Raw genomic sequence first — 14810 nt, forward strand, 5'->3', positions numbered from 1 at the left:
TTCAAAGGGCACACACTTCTGATTAGATACACACTGATGTTGAGGTTGGACACTGGTGACTTGACAATTTTGTCCATATAAGTATATTTGAATATGTTTGATTCTTTACCATTTCTTACCGTGTGTTTTTTCTGTATTTAATTACTTATAAGTGTGTGGTTGTCAGTTGGCTCTATTTTAAAAGATGCGATTGTAATATTTTTAGGTGTATTGAGCATTGGGTGCTCCTTGCTGCACTTGAATTTACATAAACAAACATCTCCTCTTTTACTGCATGTGACTATTTATTTTGTTGATTTTATGTTTCAACACTACTTTCATGTGTGAGGGATCTATATCTGTTTATTTGAATAAACGCCAATGCAGTTCATTGTCCTTATTATTTGGCGCCATTGGACATCACATACTGATCAAATTATTCAGGCCTCTTTTATAACACACAGTAACTGCATGCTAATATAACTCATATTTGAATATTCCTACAAAAGTTATATTTTTGTGTTATTTTTCACATCAGATATTTGTTTTTCTTTCATGTGACATTTACCTGTTGAACTTATGAAGTGTGAATGCCCTTTTTGTTTGTCACTTTGGTCAACAGGAATGCGTAATGACTGTCATTTTCTCTCAGTGGAGATGTTGATCTTGGAGGAAATCTTTTGCCGGACCAGATGGAAAAAGGATTGGTATGTATTCAAAACAAAGGCTTACGATTATGTCTCTGAAATATTTGGCAGTGTGTCAGTTTCGGTGTTGTGTTTTTGTTGTGACAGCTTTATCAAATCATCTCCATTTGGGTTTGTTTTCATCTCTGTCCCCTTTTGCTTGCCTTCTCACACACTGCTCTCTGTTATCCCTGCTATTGTTCTTTCCATATCTGAGGAGCAACTATAGTGATGGCAGAGATCATAAACCATTACAGAAGTTTTCACACTGTTTCCTCTAACCCTTTACTCTGTTCTCGCAGTGTTGAGATTAAAAGTGCAAAGTATAGTCGGGGACTGTGTCCTGAAATGATAACCACAAACATTTTCTAGGACACCGAAAGAATCGGAAGATCTTTCATGATTCCCTTATCGAAGCGGCTTCAGTACATTGATAGTGAAACACTCATTCATACAGCGGATTGTGCGTAGTACTATCAACATTGTGTGGCATGACTGCCCATTGTTTTCTGCAGGAGAGTATTAAAGCCCTTGCTCTGCACCCTCATAGTCTTTAAGCTATTAATTGACATCATTCTGTATTTAAATCATGAGCTGTTTTTCGCCCATTAAAGGTTTTTCCAAAGCAGATCACTCATCACACAGATCTAAAAGTGTCAAGAGTCATTTATTACTCACACAAGGTTCAAGAAATGTAAAGGAGGAACTTCACTTGATGCTACAATGCAGAGAACATACCACACGCTGGGGTTTCAGCACCCAGTGACTCAGTGTTGGCTCCTGTCCAGCAGCTCATATGTTCGGTTTGGTCATCATGCTTTTACTTTTGTTATAAAGCTAACTTCGCTTCCAGTCTGACTCTGTAATATTCCTTGTTCCTGTTATTAATAGATTTTGTGAAACAGAAATACAAATTGAGAAGGGTCATCAAAACAAACTGAAATAGCAATTTTCTTTATAGGCCACTATAAGGTTGCATTTAAGACATTAGTGAACATAGGCTATAGTGGTCATAGCAGGCCAAGCCAGGCTGGCACAGCAAAATTCAGCAGTGGTGCTTTTTGTTTATGGATTTAAATGGAGAAAAGTGTGGGCTTTTTTCAAAATGTATAGGACTATGATTTGTTGCACAAATGCCTAACCTAAATTCCACAACCATACTCTTATCTGACTTTTGGGGAAACTGCTACAGCAATAATAGGTCAGTCAAAAGTGACTTGTGATAGCAACTGTCCAATAACTGAGTAGTTGTTTCTTATCATGCCATTAAACATCACTGACTACCGCCACACATTGTCCACGGACAACATAGTCCAACCCTGGCTGATGTGCACTCAAGTGCCCATGAAACTGAGAGACTGAGGTAACAAATGACGAATACATTTTCATCCAAAACTATATTCTTACTACAAACCTCTATACCAGTCTGGAAAATATCAGAACATAATTAGCAGGTAGGTGTCCGAGGAAAGTTACTACCAAGAACATTCTTGATGCATGTTCTGCATCAAGAAATATTAGTCCAAATGTTTTAACATGTTTATGGCATAAACAAGGTATTTTAGGGCATATTTAAAAATCTTCAAGATGTGACATTCACAGGTAATTTGGGGCAATATCAGGTACATTATGCAGTGTAATGGTGCATTCCACACATTTCCCTCTTTCTAGTGACAGAAATAGTTTGTTATTCAATTAAGAAGCTTAAAAACACATTTGAAATATGTTTATTCAACATTTTCAATTTTAGGGAAGAGCAAAATATCCTAACAATTGATAAGAAGACTTTTTTATTATTAAATATCTATCAAAAATCTCTAAAAGATATGTTCTAAATTAGCCATAAAAAAGTAATAGTACACATTAATTTACTGAAAGCTCCCATGAATTGGCATTTTAAGATGATTTTCCTCTGAGTTTTGATGGGTTCCCACATGAATGACATTAAGAGGTACTTGATATGCAAAAACGACTCGTGACTTGATTTAATTTAGAAAACCCAAATATTTTCTCCCACATTTTGTTGAATGAACTTTTTTAATTGTAGATACCACCAAATCAGTTTACTAACCATTCATTGGATTTTTTTTTTTTTAATATGCATCTCAATTAATAACACATTTTAATTTGGTAGGATATTCAACAAACTGTGCTTTGGCTAGAATGCAACAAGATGTTTAATTGACTTGCAGAACTGATTGAAGATGTACAAACTCTGGTCTTGCTTCTTCCAAAGATTAAAAACAAAAAATATGTGAAGTATTTCTACATCATAAATAAGTAACAGAATGAGTGGGTCAGAAAGAGTCATTGTCTGAACTCCCCCCCAGGCGGCCCAGAGCCCGGACCTTCCCCTCTGACCCCGACTCACCTGCTGACACTAGCCTCCCCTCCCCCCTTCTACCCGACCTCGCTGACCCCTCAGTCTGCCTTTTCACTGATAATGTCACTAACACTTGATCTTACGGACAGCCCACCATGAGAGCCGTTGCTATGGAGAGAGTGACTGTGTGCATAGCTGTATCTATGGGAGCCGCTGATTCTGGGAGAGTTGCTGTTGCTCTTAGGATGGCCTGACTGAAAGGTTTTGCCAAAGGAAACCTTATCGAAGGATTTTTGGCTACGGAAACTGTGCTCAGAACCTGAGTCCTGCTGGGTGTCAGGCTTTGAAAAATGATCTGGTTCCTCTTCCCCTCCGACACAAGGGTCTCCTGCAGGTCCAGAGGCATGATGGGAGGTCAGCACATCTCGTAGCCTGTCTTCACGCAAAAACTCCCTGACAGAGGGTGGCGATCTGGGCACCGTGCGGTCAGGCAGTCTGACATGAGGAGCGGGCGAGATGCGTACGTCTACCTAAAATCAGAAATTGCATGTTTGATGAGAAAGATGTTGTGGTATATTAAACAAACCACTTAATTAATGGGATGCAGGCTAGGAATAAAGTGCTACTTCTAGAAAATAGACAAACTTAGGAACTATAACAACACTATATGATACAGGACAAGCGCCTCATGGAGGACCTTGAAAGAAAAGTTACTGGTCTCAAAAATATAAATAATCAAATTTGACATGATTTTGGTATATACTGTAATAGGTCAAATTAATCCAGGTCACCTCATGCGGTTCGAAAACATTAAAATTCAGTTTACAGTGTGTGGTGTTGATTCATCCTTTTAACCAAAGTGTCATATTTGCCCTATACTGTATATAGAATTCATGGTCTAAAATCCTAAGCTACAAATGTAATAATACCAATACTGAAGTTATAACCCAATCACATTTCCCTTGCAATTGGAAAACATTTCCTATACATTGCTTTGTAATGCCTTACCAAAGAGGGAGCATCAGTCTTCTTCCGACCGTCCCCATACTCCCCTCGTCCTAAAGTAGAGGAGAGCTGAGGTCTCCCCGGAGGATGGAAGTCTGACTTGTCAATTCCAGCCATTGAGGCTAATTGGCCGAGACTACAAAAAAACAAAGAAGAGATTCAATTAATTAGAGTTAAGGAAAAGCGCACATGCATTTCAATCACACCCTATAGTCATTTTAGAAACTGACCTGGTAAAAAGTAAACAATTTCTTACATATAGGTTGCTGTGTTCAACTGCTAAATAAAATGGCAGTGAGACGCTACGTGCTATTAATAACTTCACGATACACTGGTGAATGAAGCGTATTCAAACCCCACTCATTCAGTAAAAAACAATATACAAAAAAGGAAACATCCACAACAGCCCACTCAAGAGGAACACACTTCAGGAGAGTAAAATAGTTTCTATATTACATCCATTCGGGGGCTAAAAGGCTAATATAAATGAAAGCTCTATGCTCTGTCATGGTGAAACTCATCCGGTCAAAATGAAAGTGTCTTTTAAAATGGGCACAGCACCATGTTTCTAAATGGAGCATCAGAACAAGTGGACTTCTGTTTTTAAAGGGCATCTCAGAACGAAACAGAAATCCAACAAAGTGACCGCAGTAAGCAGTCGGTTTACAAAAAGTAGCCCATCCGATAAATAGATGATGGAGATAAACATCTGACCCCGGAGTCAGTGATAGGATGTGCTTTTAAGCTTCTGAGTCTTTATGAATACAGAAAGGGTCTACTTGACTGTTTCACTTTGACGTCTGAGGTCATCATGCAGTCCAGTATGATGGACCATCAACCAACCAACGTTGAGATGATCGAAATGTAGAGCAAATCAAATAACATTAAATGTATTATCTTATACCTTGATATTGCAATTATACTGTAAGGTTGACTGGTTGATTTGTGCATTGACAAAATATTCACACAATCTAAAAAATCTTGTTGAAGAATCACAAGTAATGTGGAAATAATGGCCAAGTAGCTAATTACACTTTGCGATATTACGATATCAGAAAGAGACAAATGATAGTCTCATATCACAATATTAATGTCAATATATTACCAAGCCTTAAAAACTTGTGTATTTTTATACATAAGCACATTTGATAAAGTATCAATATTACTCAGTGCTAGTTTGGGATGACTAATACGAATAAAATACATTTATTGTTGCAACGTCTAAAACATTTGAAATAAAATTGGATTTGTCAAATAGTAGATGAATGAATATTAAAGGTCCCCTATTATACTTCATCAATATGTTATAGGTCTCAGATATATACAAACATGTCTCTGAAGTGTTTGGCTCTAAATACCAAACAGATCATGCATTGTAGCATCCCATAATCCCCTCTGTTTCAAAAGTGCTGATTCTCTGGGTGTTTCTCAATGTCGAGGAAAGCTGCTCCAGAGCCACTATTTCAAGGATGCTACGTCATCGAGTCCCGCCGAAGGACTGTTCCAATGTCCAGGATGCTTGGAATTCTACAGAGGCCGGCGTCCTTCGTTGCGGGAAATTTCGAGGCTGCACATGTGTATCCTCCGCAGTCTTAAAATCCCCACAATGTTTTGCGCACGGACCAATTTCCAAAATCTTTGGTGGAAATCGCGCTCCATTTAAGGCGGGGCCTCGGAAATGACGCACACCTGCACACCTATTAGCCTGTTCCACCATTCTTACCTTGGTTGGTTATTGGCTAGTGGTTACACAAGCCAAAAAATCGTCATGACATCATAACGTGGCCAAAATCTGATCAGCTCATTTTCAGACAGGTTTTATATAAAAAAAAATTAGGGCTGTCCCGAATACCATTTTTCGGGCCCCGGATATTCGGTAGTAATCAGCAGCGAATATTCGGCGCGGGGGGGGGGGGGAGTAATCAGCAGCGAAGCCAGGCTTCAACATGTGTATTTCGGTTTATTCACAGCATTCATTTTGTTATTCTACAGTATTGTTGTTTTATAGTTATTTGTTAATGTAACTAACCCAATTTGTGTTCTTTGAAATTGAATGGGATATTGCATTGTGTTTGTTACTTTCGTTGCAGTTGTGTCTCAAGTGTCATTTGGCTTGGCTTCCTATTTTGTATGGACATGCTTTTATTTTGAAGGAGAGTTAGCGCTGTTGACAAGAAGTTGTTGTTGCTATGGAAACAACGTGACGGAGAAAAGGAGCGGAGATTAACGGAGAAAAGTAATATCTACATATAAAGAATGAGAAAGTAAAGGATAAAGTTTATGTTTAAGTGTTAGCACCCCCCGAAGAGGCACAAGCTCTTACGTTGATATTGGAGATTTCAACAAATTCAATTTGTCAGCCGCAGTGCAGCGCGGCTGACAAAAAAAAGAACAAAAACAAATAACGAAATTTAAAACCGAATAGTAGGCCAACGACCGAATATTCGGATACAAAAAGTGAGCGAATACATTTTCTGAAACTTTCAGAATCTCTTTACACAGAGGCGACACATGTTTATGTATGAAAGACATGAAAAAGTGGATTTTGCATAATAGGTGACCTTTAAAGTGTCATAAAGCAATGTTTTAAAAAACAGCCTTAATAGACAGTGTTATCAGCTTATCACTGATATGTTAGTCAATTTAGTGGACTAGCAGACTCCGAGCGCACTGAGTATCACATAAAGTTGTGCACAATCTTCACTCATCCCTTATCTTGTAGCACTCGTTAAGCCCACCAATTTCTGGAAGAAAGATATCTGGTATCCTACTAGATGTTTAACTTTTGTATCTTCTATACATTCAATTTTGAGCTGAGCAGGTAGGGTTGACTTGGCTTGTCTGAGCTCATTTGCTTTAAAAGAAACGTCCTGTTGTTTTATAATGAGAGTTGAGGGAGAGCCGTTAGGAGTAAACCATACATTTTTATTTTTGTAAAGATCTATAAACTATACCTGAATACCTATTTAATAATTTGCTACATCTCATCTGCAAAAACAATGATCTGATCCTATTGTAGTCCCCTAACTGGTGTTCAACTAAATGTACACTTTGGGTTGTAGTACGGTGGAAGCGACTGCGTTTTATTTATGCAGCAAACCCAGCAATTGCAGCTGTACACTGTTGATGCAGGTACATGCAGGTAACAAAGATGGCTGCACAGTAAGGCTTTGTCACCTTTTTACTGATATTCACTTTATGGCCAAAGTAAAAAAAATGAGACAGAATCTGCTAATGGCCATTGACAATGACAATGCAACCGATCAAAGCAACAAATTAAAAACATAGTAAGATAAGGATTGAATGAAAATAATAAAAGGCTTAAATTAGTGAATGAAAACTAGTGGACGTCTCAAAGTGAAAGCATTGTATCAGAATGAAACTCTCCTAGAGAAGAAAGGGAACAAATAGACCACTCTTTTGAAAGGGCATCCCAGAATCAAACAGAGATCCAACTCTTCATTTACAGAAAGCAGTCGGTGTACAAAAATATCCTGGCACTCGGGGTGTGTGCACTAGAGCAACATCTTCCCCTCAGTCATGTGGCAGGATCCCTTCATCACATTACTCTTGTGCACCATCATTTACAAGCTCTCAAAATACTTGGCTTTTTCACTTTGATTTCTGATCATCTTCATCTACAAAACATGATGTGGTTTTTACATACACAAGGTCTAAGTCTATGTTACTAAGCTTTAGTTTTGAAACATTTAAAAAATATATTGTCAATGAATGACCTTTGGGCAGTTTTTAAACCATTGGCCTACAAAATGTAAGGGATCACCTTGGTTTCGATTACCTAATAGACGTTTACCTAAAAATATAATAAATTGATTGATAATAACAATGGTCCCGGAAGAAATGATATGAAAACTAAATCTGATAAAGAAACATGAGAATAAAAGTTAAATTATTTCAAAAACAAGAATCTCCTTTGTGACCCAGGGTTTCAGCAAGTCAGCATGAGTCAAAAACCAACATCATATGATGGCAGAGCGGAATTTCCAGATATCTTATGTAATTGAAAGTCACAAGGTTACATAACAATTCTTTAAACCACAGACACCCAAAAACAATTTGGCAATGTCCAATTGAACAATGGAAAATAGTTCTGACCCAGCATCCTTGAGGAGATCCAGGAAGGCATGGAACTTTGTGAATGAGCTCTCCATGCTCTCCAGGACGGCCTCATCTTCCAGAGCACTGAGGGCCGCTGGAGCTGAAGCAGAGCCGGTGGCAGCCAGCGCCTCCGAGAGGGAGAGGTTGTTGTCACGGAGACGGGCATTGTCCAACTCGTACTGCACAGAAATAAGAAAGAAATAGAGAATAAAAGAGTATAAGGAAGCCAGTCTTTTGATGGTTCATTTCCAAAACTACTTGTACGGACATAACACAATTCTGTAACTTAGACCCGTGACAAACATGACATAATTGGGAGAAGTAAGTGTCCCCTTTTGAGTGGCCCTTGAGCACAGCACGGGATGCTATAATGAGGATTTGATTTCAATCTTTATTTACTGTTGTCTACGATCTAAGGACATTTCAGACTGAACAATAAACACTTTAAAGCTAAACGACCATAATTATCCAAGGGCTGCTTCAGTGTGGCTGACCAACACCTAAACTATATAATGCTAGTGTGGAGTCTAAATCCTGCTATGTGATAGCAGAAAGCTCGGCACAGACAAGATTCCAGTTGCAAAAGAGGAAAACTGAAGAAAAATAAATAGGGGAGAAAATCATATGTTATTATTCTGAGATCATCATTACCTCCATGAGCCTTGACTCGGCTCTCAGTCTGGCTCTGCGCTCCTCTGCCAGCCTCAGACGACACTCTTTTAGCTCCATCTGCAGGGCGTAAAACACACACGGATATACAGCATGTTCCCAGTGCTTCATAGTAAGTCCAAAAGATTAGCACTTGTCTTACATACAAAACTTTTAAAAGCTCCAAAAACATCCAAGCTGTTTGTTAGCCTGATGTGACCAACCTGTAAATGGTTAAACTTCCGCTCAGTGATCCTGTCCTGGAGATGAGGAGAAGATGGTCTCTGCTCCACTTCCACGACTACTTCTTCATCTTCCACTTCCTCATAGTCATCTGCCTCTGAATCCGTCTCCATAGTAACCTTCACGGTAGCTGCACCCTAATGATAAACCATTAAGTTGAAAAAACTATTTGTCTGCTGTATGCTTTACACGGTTATTAAGATACATTTGAATTTGTTTTGTAGCTTCTACAGTTATACACTGTATATAAACAAAAGAAAACTCACCTCAAAGCTTTGATCCATCACACAAACTCCAGGAGGAAAACCTCTGCAACAAAGGCATCAAACAGAATATTAGTGTAGAGCGCCATCACATGGTGACATGTTGAGAGAATGAAGCCAAAACAGTTTCATTTAAAAATGATGCAAGAGTGTTGATTGGTTTGCCAACATCTCCTCACCTCTGGCGTTCAGCTCGTGCAGCAGCTCGCCAAGGTACACACTCGGAGCGGGAATAAGGCTTCTGGGTCGGAGCAGCGTCTGAACTCCGTCCTCTGGGAGATGGTCCTTTACGAGGGGCTGCACCAGAAAGACAGCCCTGTTAAGAACTGGACATTCATGAAGGGAGAGCTTTAAGCCACACAGGGATGGTTATAAACATCACAAGCAAAAGAGAAGAAAGGCTAATGAGTCCAGTTGAAAACATTTGTTGTATATCTATCAGTTATTGAGACAGAAATATGGCACATACATACATCTTTAGCTTTTGAGAGGGTATTCACGGCAAGGGGAATCAAAATAGTTGACTTTCTACCAAGGAACTACATAATTATCCCATCTATATAAAAGGTAGACTTGTTGTTAAAACCTTTTTTTCAAGGACATCCAAACCATATCAACACTTTTTTTAATTGCAGAACAAAGATAGAAGAGGAAGAAGTTCATACCATGTCTCCAGATGACTTTAAAGCCAAAAGGTAACAAAGAAAACAGGTAAGTATGAAATAAAGAAGGCATCTCAAACACAACAAAAGAGATCCAACACTGAAGGTTGTGCAATGTATTCATTTACCTATCCTAAATGTAGTTTTCCCCCTGGCTGTGCCGGGTACAGCTCTCCTCTTTGGAGCAGACACTGTCTGTGGCTCTGAGGCTGCAGGCTTGATCCAGCAGTACTGTAGTACAACATGAGGAGAATACAAGCCATGACCACAACTTCGCAACAAAGAAGAAGCAAGCATGCACTCTGCATTTGGAAAGAATTTGATATATCTTAAAAGATAGACTGGGGGAATTTGAAAGGATGTGGGGTCCAATGGTTTCATTTATAAGCGGGACGGTCGGCTGAGATGCATTGCACAAACAATTTTTTTTTAATGGCTTGGGTGGCACTGCTCGGGGAGGGAAGGGTGGGGGGGGGTAGTCTGGGCTCATCTGCACGTTTATTTATTTATTTGTATTATATATACTATTTTGTATGTTCTTTCCCACTATGACTATGTATGTCATTAAGTATGGTATTCCTGTCATGCTATGTTTTTTCTTTATTATTTCTTGTTGGCTGTTATGTTTGTCTTCTATGTTGAAAAAGGGAAGCATTATTTCCACCCCAAAGAAGTCTGTACTATTGCTTACACTTGTATGCTTCTTCTCAATACAAATATTTGAAACAAGCAAGCATGCAACACCACTCATTCATTAAGACCCTGAATAAAGACATTAGCTGAGACACTCACCTCTGAAGACTGTCCGTCAGCATTCATCAGTACTTTCTCTAGAACTGTTTTAATTAGAACCTTGTCTGTGAAAAAACAAAACATTCATTAAGGAGAAATATTTCTCCAAAGATTTATGATTTTTAGTTTTCAGTTGTGCTTTCAGATTGGATAACAATTATAGTACTAACTAATTATATTATTTTAGAGAAGCTATTGCATTTTTTGCTATGGAAACACTGCATACTTCATACTTGGTTGGGACGCAGCTAAATAAACATCCAACAGAGCACTAGCTTCATCTAGAGGCCAAAATTCTTATTACACGTACTGTGTGAAAAAGATATACCTATAATTTATTATATTGTCCAAAGTTTTCTCCCGTGTGAAAAACATCTAGAAAATCGTATAAGTTTGATTGAGGAAGCTTCTTACCAATTAAAGGGTTGCTACGGATGTCCAGCACACAAAGGGCAGAATTTGTTTTCAAGGCTTCCAGCAAACGGCGAGCCCCTTCGTTGGACAGACCACACCTCTGTAGGTCAACAGCTGTTCAACCAATCACAAAACATCAAACATCGAACGTGAGCACAATGCCTGCCAAAACAGCAACAAAACACGCTTTGCTTTGTCTCATTGTTATTCTGTCAGACCCACACACCTACTCACCTTTAACCCAGAGGTCCTCTGCCAGTTCATGAGCAAGAGCAGCAGCGCCCCGGTCCCCGATCAAGGTGTTACAGTTCAGTGTGACACGGCGCAGACCTCCCATACCCTCAAACTGAGGATGACGATACCTCAGAGACTCTGCCCATGCAGTACCATGCCTCTGCATTCCCTGATGCTGGGAGGAACAATTGTATTCATATACAATTCTCTTTTTAAATACAGGTACATTTTTAGAAGGGTCTGGGGTTTACAATTATTTAATAATGACTACAGAAGATAGAACACATTCAATATAGTTTGCCAGTAACGTCTCAAATGTGAGATGTTGCACCTTGATGATGTTGGCCATATGCTCTGCCCCTCTCCAGGTGAGATTACATCCTGTAAAGTCTACCGTCCTGATGCTTGTAGAATACTTCACACTTTGGCAAATAACTGAAACAGAGGAAAATGTAAGTTACAAATACATCATGGTCACATACTTCACGGTCTAGTGAAGGAATTATGAATAATAAATAATACTTTGAATATACAAACCCTCTAAGCCTTTGTCAGAGATTGGACAGTTAGCCAGAGATAGGTTTTCCAAAGAAACACTTTTTGCAAAACCCTGGAAGAGAATATAATTGTCTCATTATTCTTCCAAATGTCACTCCTAAACAGAGCTTCTATCAATATTCAGGTTTTCTGTCATGCACATCAATATGTTAGGTTTTCTCATCCTAGATATCAGTAGTCACCACCAATTACGGTAAACAGGGTTATATTTCAACACAGAGTATTTGACAGTGAAGAAAAAAAGTTAATAAAGATTGCAAATTTGCTTAGTGCCTGTCTCTCTGTATAAGTGAAACATCAACAATTAAATGGTTGAAACTTTACTCTTTGCACTTCAAATCATATATTTACCTTTGTCAATGTAATGAGGTCCCTTTCTCTCAGCGGAAGTCCATTAAGCTGCAGAGTCTTCAGGTTAGGAGAGACAGTCAGACACTCTCTCAGGGCCTTGCACAGTTTAAATGTCATGTCCTTAGAGCGAAAGGCTGGGATCCTCTTCCTGAGACAAGACTTATAGAACCTTTTGTCTGGAATTGGTGGTGATATGATTAATGTTCATTTACAAAATTGGACATTCAAGTTTTGAAATAAACTATATTTGAAAAACATGATTAATTAAGAGGTCAAAACAGCAGTTATTCCCACTATCACTTGGTGCGCCAGGTTTAATGTTTGCCTTACCTGCATCTCCAGAAGCCAGACTAGCTTGGTATGTGCTACTTATTGCAATGTGATGTAAGTGTTTGTTGATGCAAATAGAGTTTAAAATCGGGGGCCAGTCAGTGAGTCTGACCCGGTCTCCATTAAAGTCCAGTATTCCTTTGCCCAGGTTCATTTTGACAGCAGGGAGAGGGACTGACTCCTGTCTGGCACAGGCAGAGTCATAGTAGGCCAAAAAGTCCTGGCCCCCCCGCCCCCGAATATGAGCACTGTCTTGAACCATCTTGGACCTGGAATAAATATATTTTTGAAAGAAATTAAAAAGCGTTTCAACAGTCAGAATAATTCAAGGTTAATAATGCCATGAGATTGTGTCTACTTTTACTACTATTAAAACTTGATTAGAAATGACTACAGTATAATGTTTTTTAAAGTCACATTAGTACATATTCTGATATCTGACACCAAAAAGGGTGACCCCATATAAGCAGGGTAACTACATTTGATAAGTGTTAACTAAACAAGTAGTAGGGATACATATTGGGAGTAGTTCAGAGTCAATACCAATATATATGCAGTCAATTAACATTTCCTCAATAGCCAGTGGTGGGATGTAATGAGGTACATTTACTCAGGTACTGTGCTTAAGTACAATTCTGAAGAACTTGTACTCTACTTGAGGATTCCCATTTTATGCTAATTTATACTTGCACTCCACTACATTTTGAAAGCCAATGTTGTACTTTTTTCTCCATAAAATGTATTTGACAGCTTTAGTTACTATTACTATAAGTGAATACAAATCAACTCATAAACAAACATAGATATATTAATATAAGTTAGATCCTAACTTATATTATTAATATACCTTTATGTTTGTTTATTATTGCTGCTGGATACCCTAACTGTTAGGATATCCAGCAGCAGTACACAAAGTCAATTAAATTTGCTCTACATTTACGAGTTGTTATAAAGACATTAATGCATCAATAATAATAATCTGTAATTTAATATATGATTCTGAAATGGGCCACTAGAAGTAACGAGTACAAATGTTGGCAGCACTTGAGTATATTTTGATGCCATTACTTTTATACTATTACTTGAGTAATATTTTTGATTGTAAAACGTTGAATTGTAACGGAGTAGTTTTAAAATGAAGTAATGCTACTTACTTAAGAAACAAATCTGAGTACTTTTACCACCAATGTCCACAGCTGACCTCCCGTTAAAGATGACAGACTTCAGTGTAACATCTGAACATGAATGTTAGACCTAACAGTAAACACTAAGAGATGGTTTGGTTGGCTAGTAGTAAGTATATGCCACTACTTTTATACTTGTAATTAGTAGTAATTAAACAAAGTGGGAATTTAGAGTGCAGACAACCAGAGACAAGTGGCGTTAGCAAGTAAGCTCCTAGCAACCGTTGGTAGTGAAGGAAAGTGTCAGGCGGTAACTAACAAGCCGTAAACAGTCTTTAGCTGCACTTTCATGCACTATTAAATAACATTTATAAACATTAAGACATACCTTCCACATATACCTGAAGGCTCTGTCTTTGTGGCACTGCTCCCTCGTTTGTTCTTGAATACTGTCTGACAACTTATGTTATTGTTAGAGATGTGGACGAGCGCTCAAAAGTGGCGCTGTTGTGTTGTGCGGTTCATATCGTTCATATGCGGTGAAAGCTCGCCTCTTCCTCTCCTCTTCCTCACTGTGTGCTGCCACCTACCGGGGCGGAGGTACAGTGGGTATATGAGAGCACATAAATGCATCAATATTTATAATCCAATAATTTTATTTAAATGTCGTATTTGACAATAAATATGCAATTTGGTCACCAAGGAGGGTCAAGAGAAAAACGCCATTTTGTTTGGTGTATTTGATATTTTAGATGTCTACAAGTTTATCTAGCAAAACAAGTTCATGTTTTAGCATTTTGGGCATGGATTATTTTATATTTCATTGATGAAAATGTCCTCCAATTCTTGATGACCCAAATATGTTTTATGAAATTATAATGCATTTAGAAAAACATAATGCGAATGTCAGACATAACAAACAATTCATGGAGTAGTCAATTTCCAACATAGCACTTTTTTTCAGTCGTCAGTTGAATTTTTTATTTTATATCACATGATCAAACCTCAAAAATAGGAAACTCGTGTGGCAAAGAAACTTTTTTAATATATCTGTTTTCCAACCATATAAGCCTGTACAA

At 38.3% G+C, this 14810-nt stretch overlaps 1 protein-coding gene across 1 annotated transcript; it reads right to left on the reverse strand.

Moving 5' to 3' along the window:
- Positions 1 to 1313: 1313 nt before the first annotated feature.
- cep78 (centrosomal protein 78) lies at positions 1314 to 14666 on the reverse strand. The gene is given in 17 exon segments (XM_034118550.1): positions 1314 to 3089; positions 3091 to 3518; positions 3997 to 4129; positions 8110 to 8291; positions 8764 to 8841; positions 8985 to 9140; positions 9270 to 9312; positions 9446 to 9563; positions 10057 to 10159; positions 10721 to 10785; positions 11135 to 11248; positions 11369 to 11543; positions 11700 to 11803; positions 11906 to 11978; positions 12278 to 12453; positions 12608 to 12876; positions 14120 to 14666. Coding segments are annotated over 16 exon segments (2337 nt in total). The 5' UTR covers positions 12870 to 12876; positions 14120 to 14666; the 3' UTR covers positions 1314 to 2962.
- Positions 14667 to 14810: the final 144 nt, after the last annotated feature.

This window comes from Trematomus bernacchii, unplaced genomic scaffold (genome assembly GCF_902827165.1).
Source record: "Trematomus bernacchii unplaced genomic scaffold, fTreBer1.1, whole genome shotgun sequence".
NCBI classification, from domain to species: Eukaryota; Metazoa; Chordata; class Actinopteri; order Perciformes; family Nototheniidae; genus Trematomus; species Trematomus bernacchii.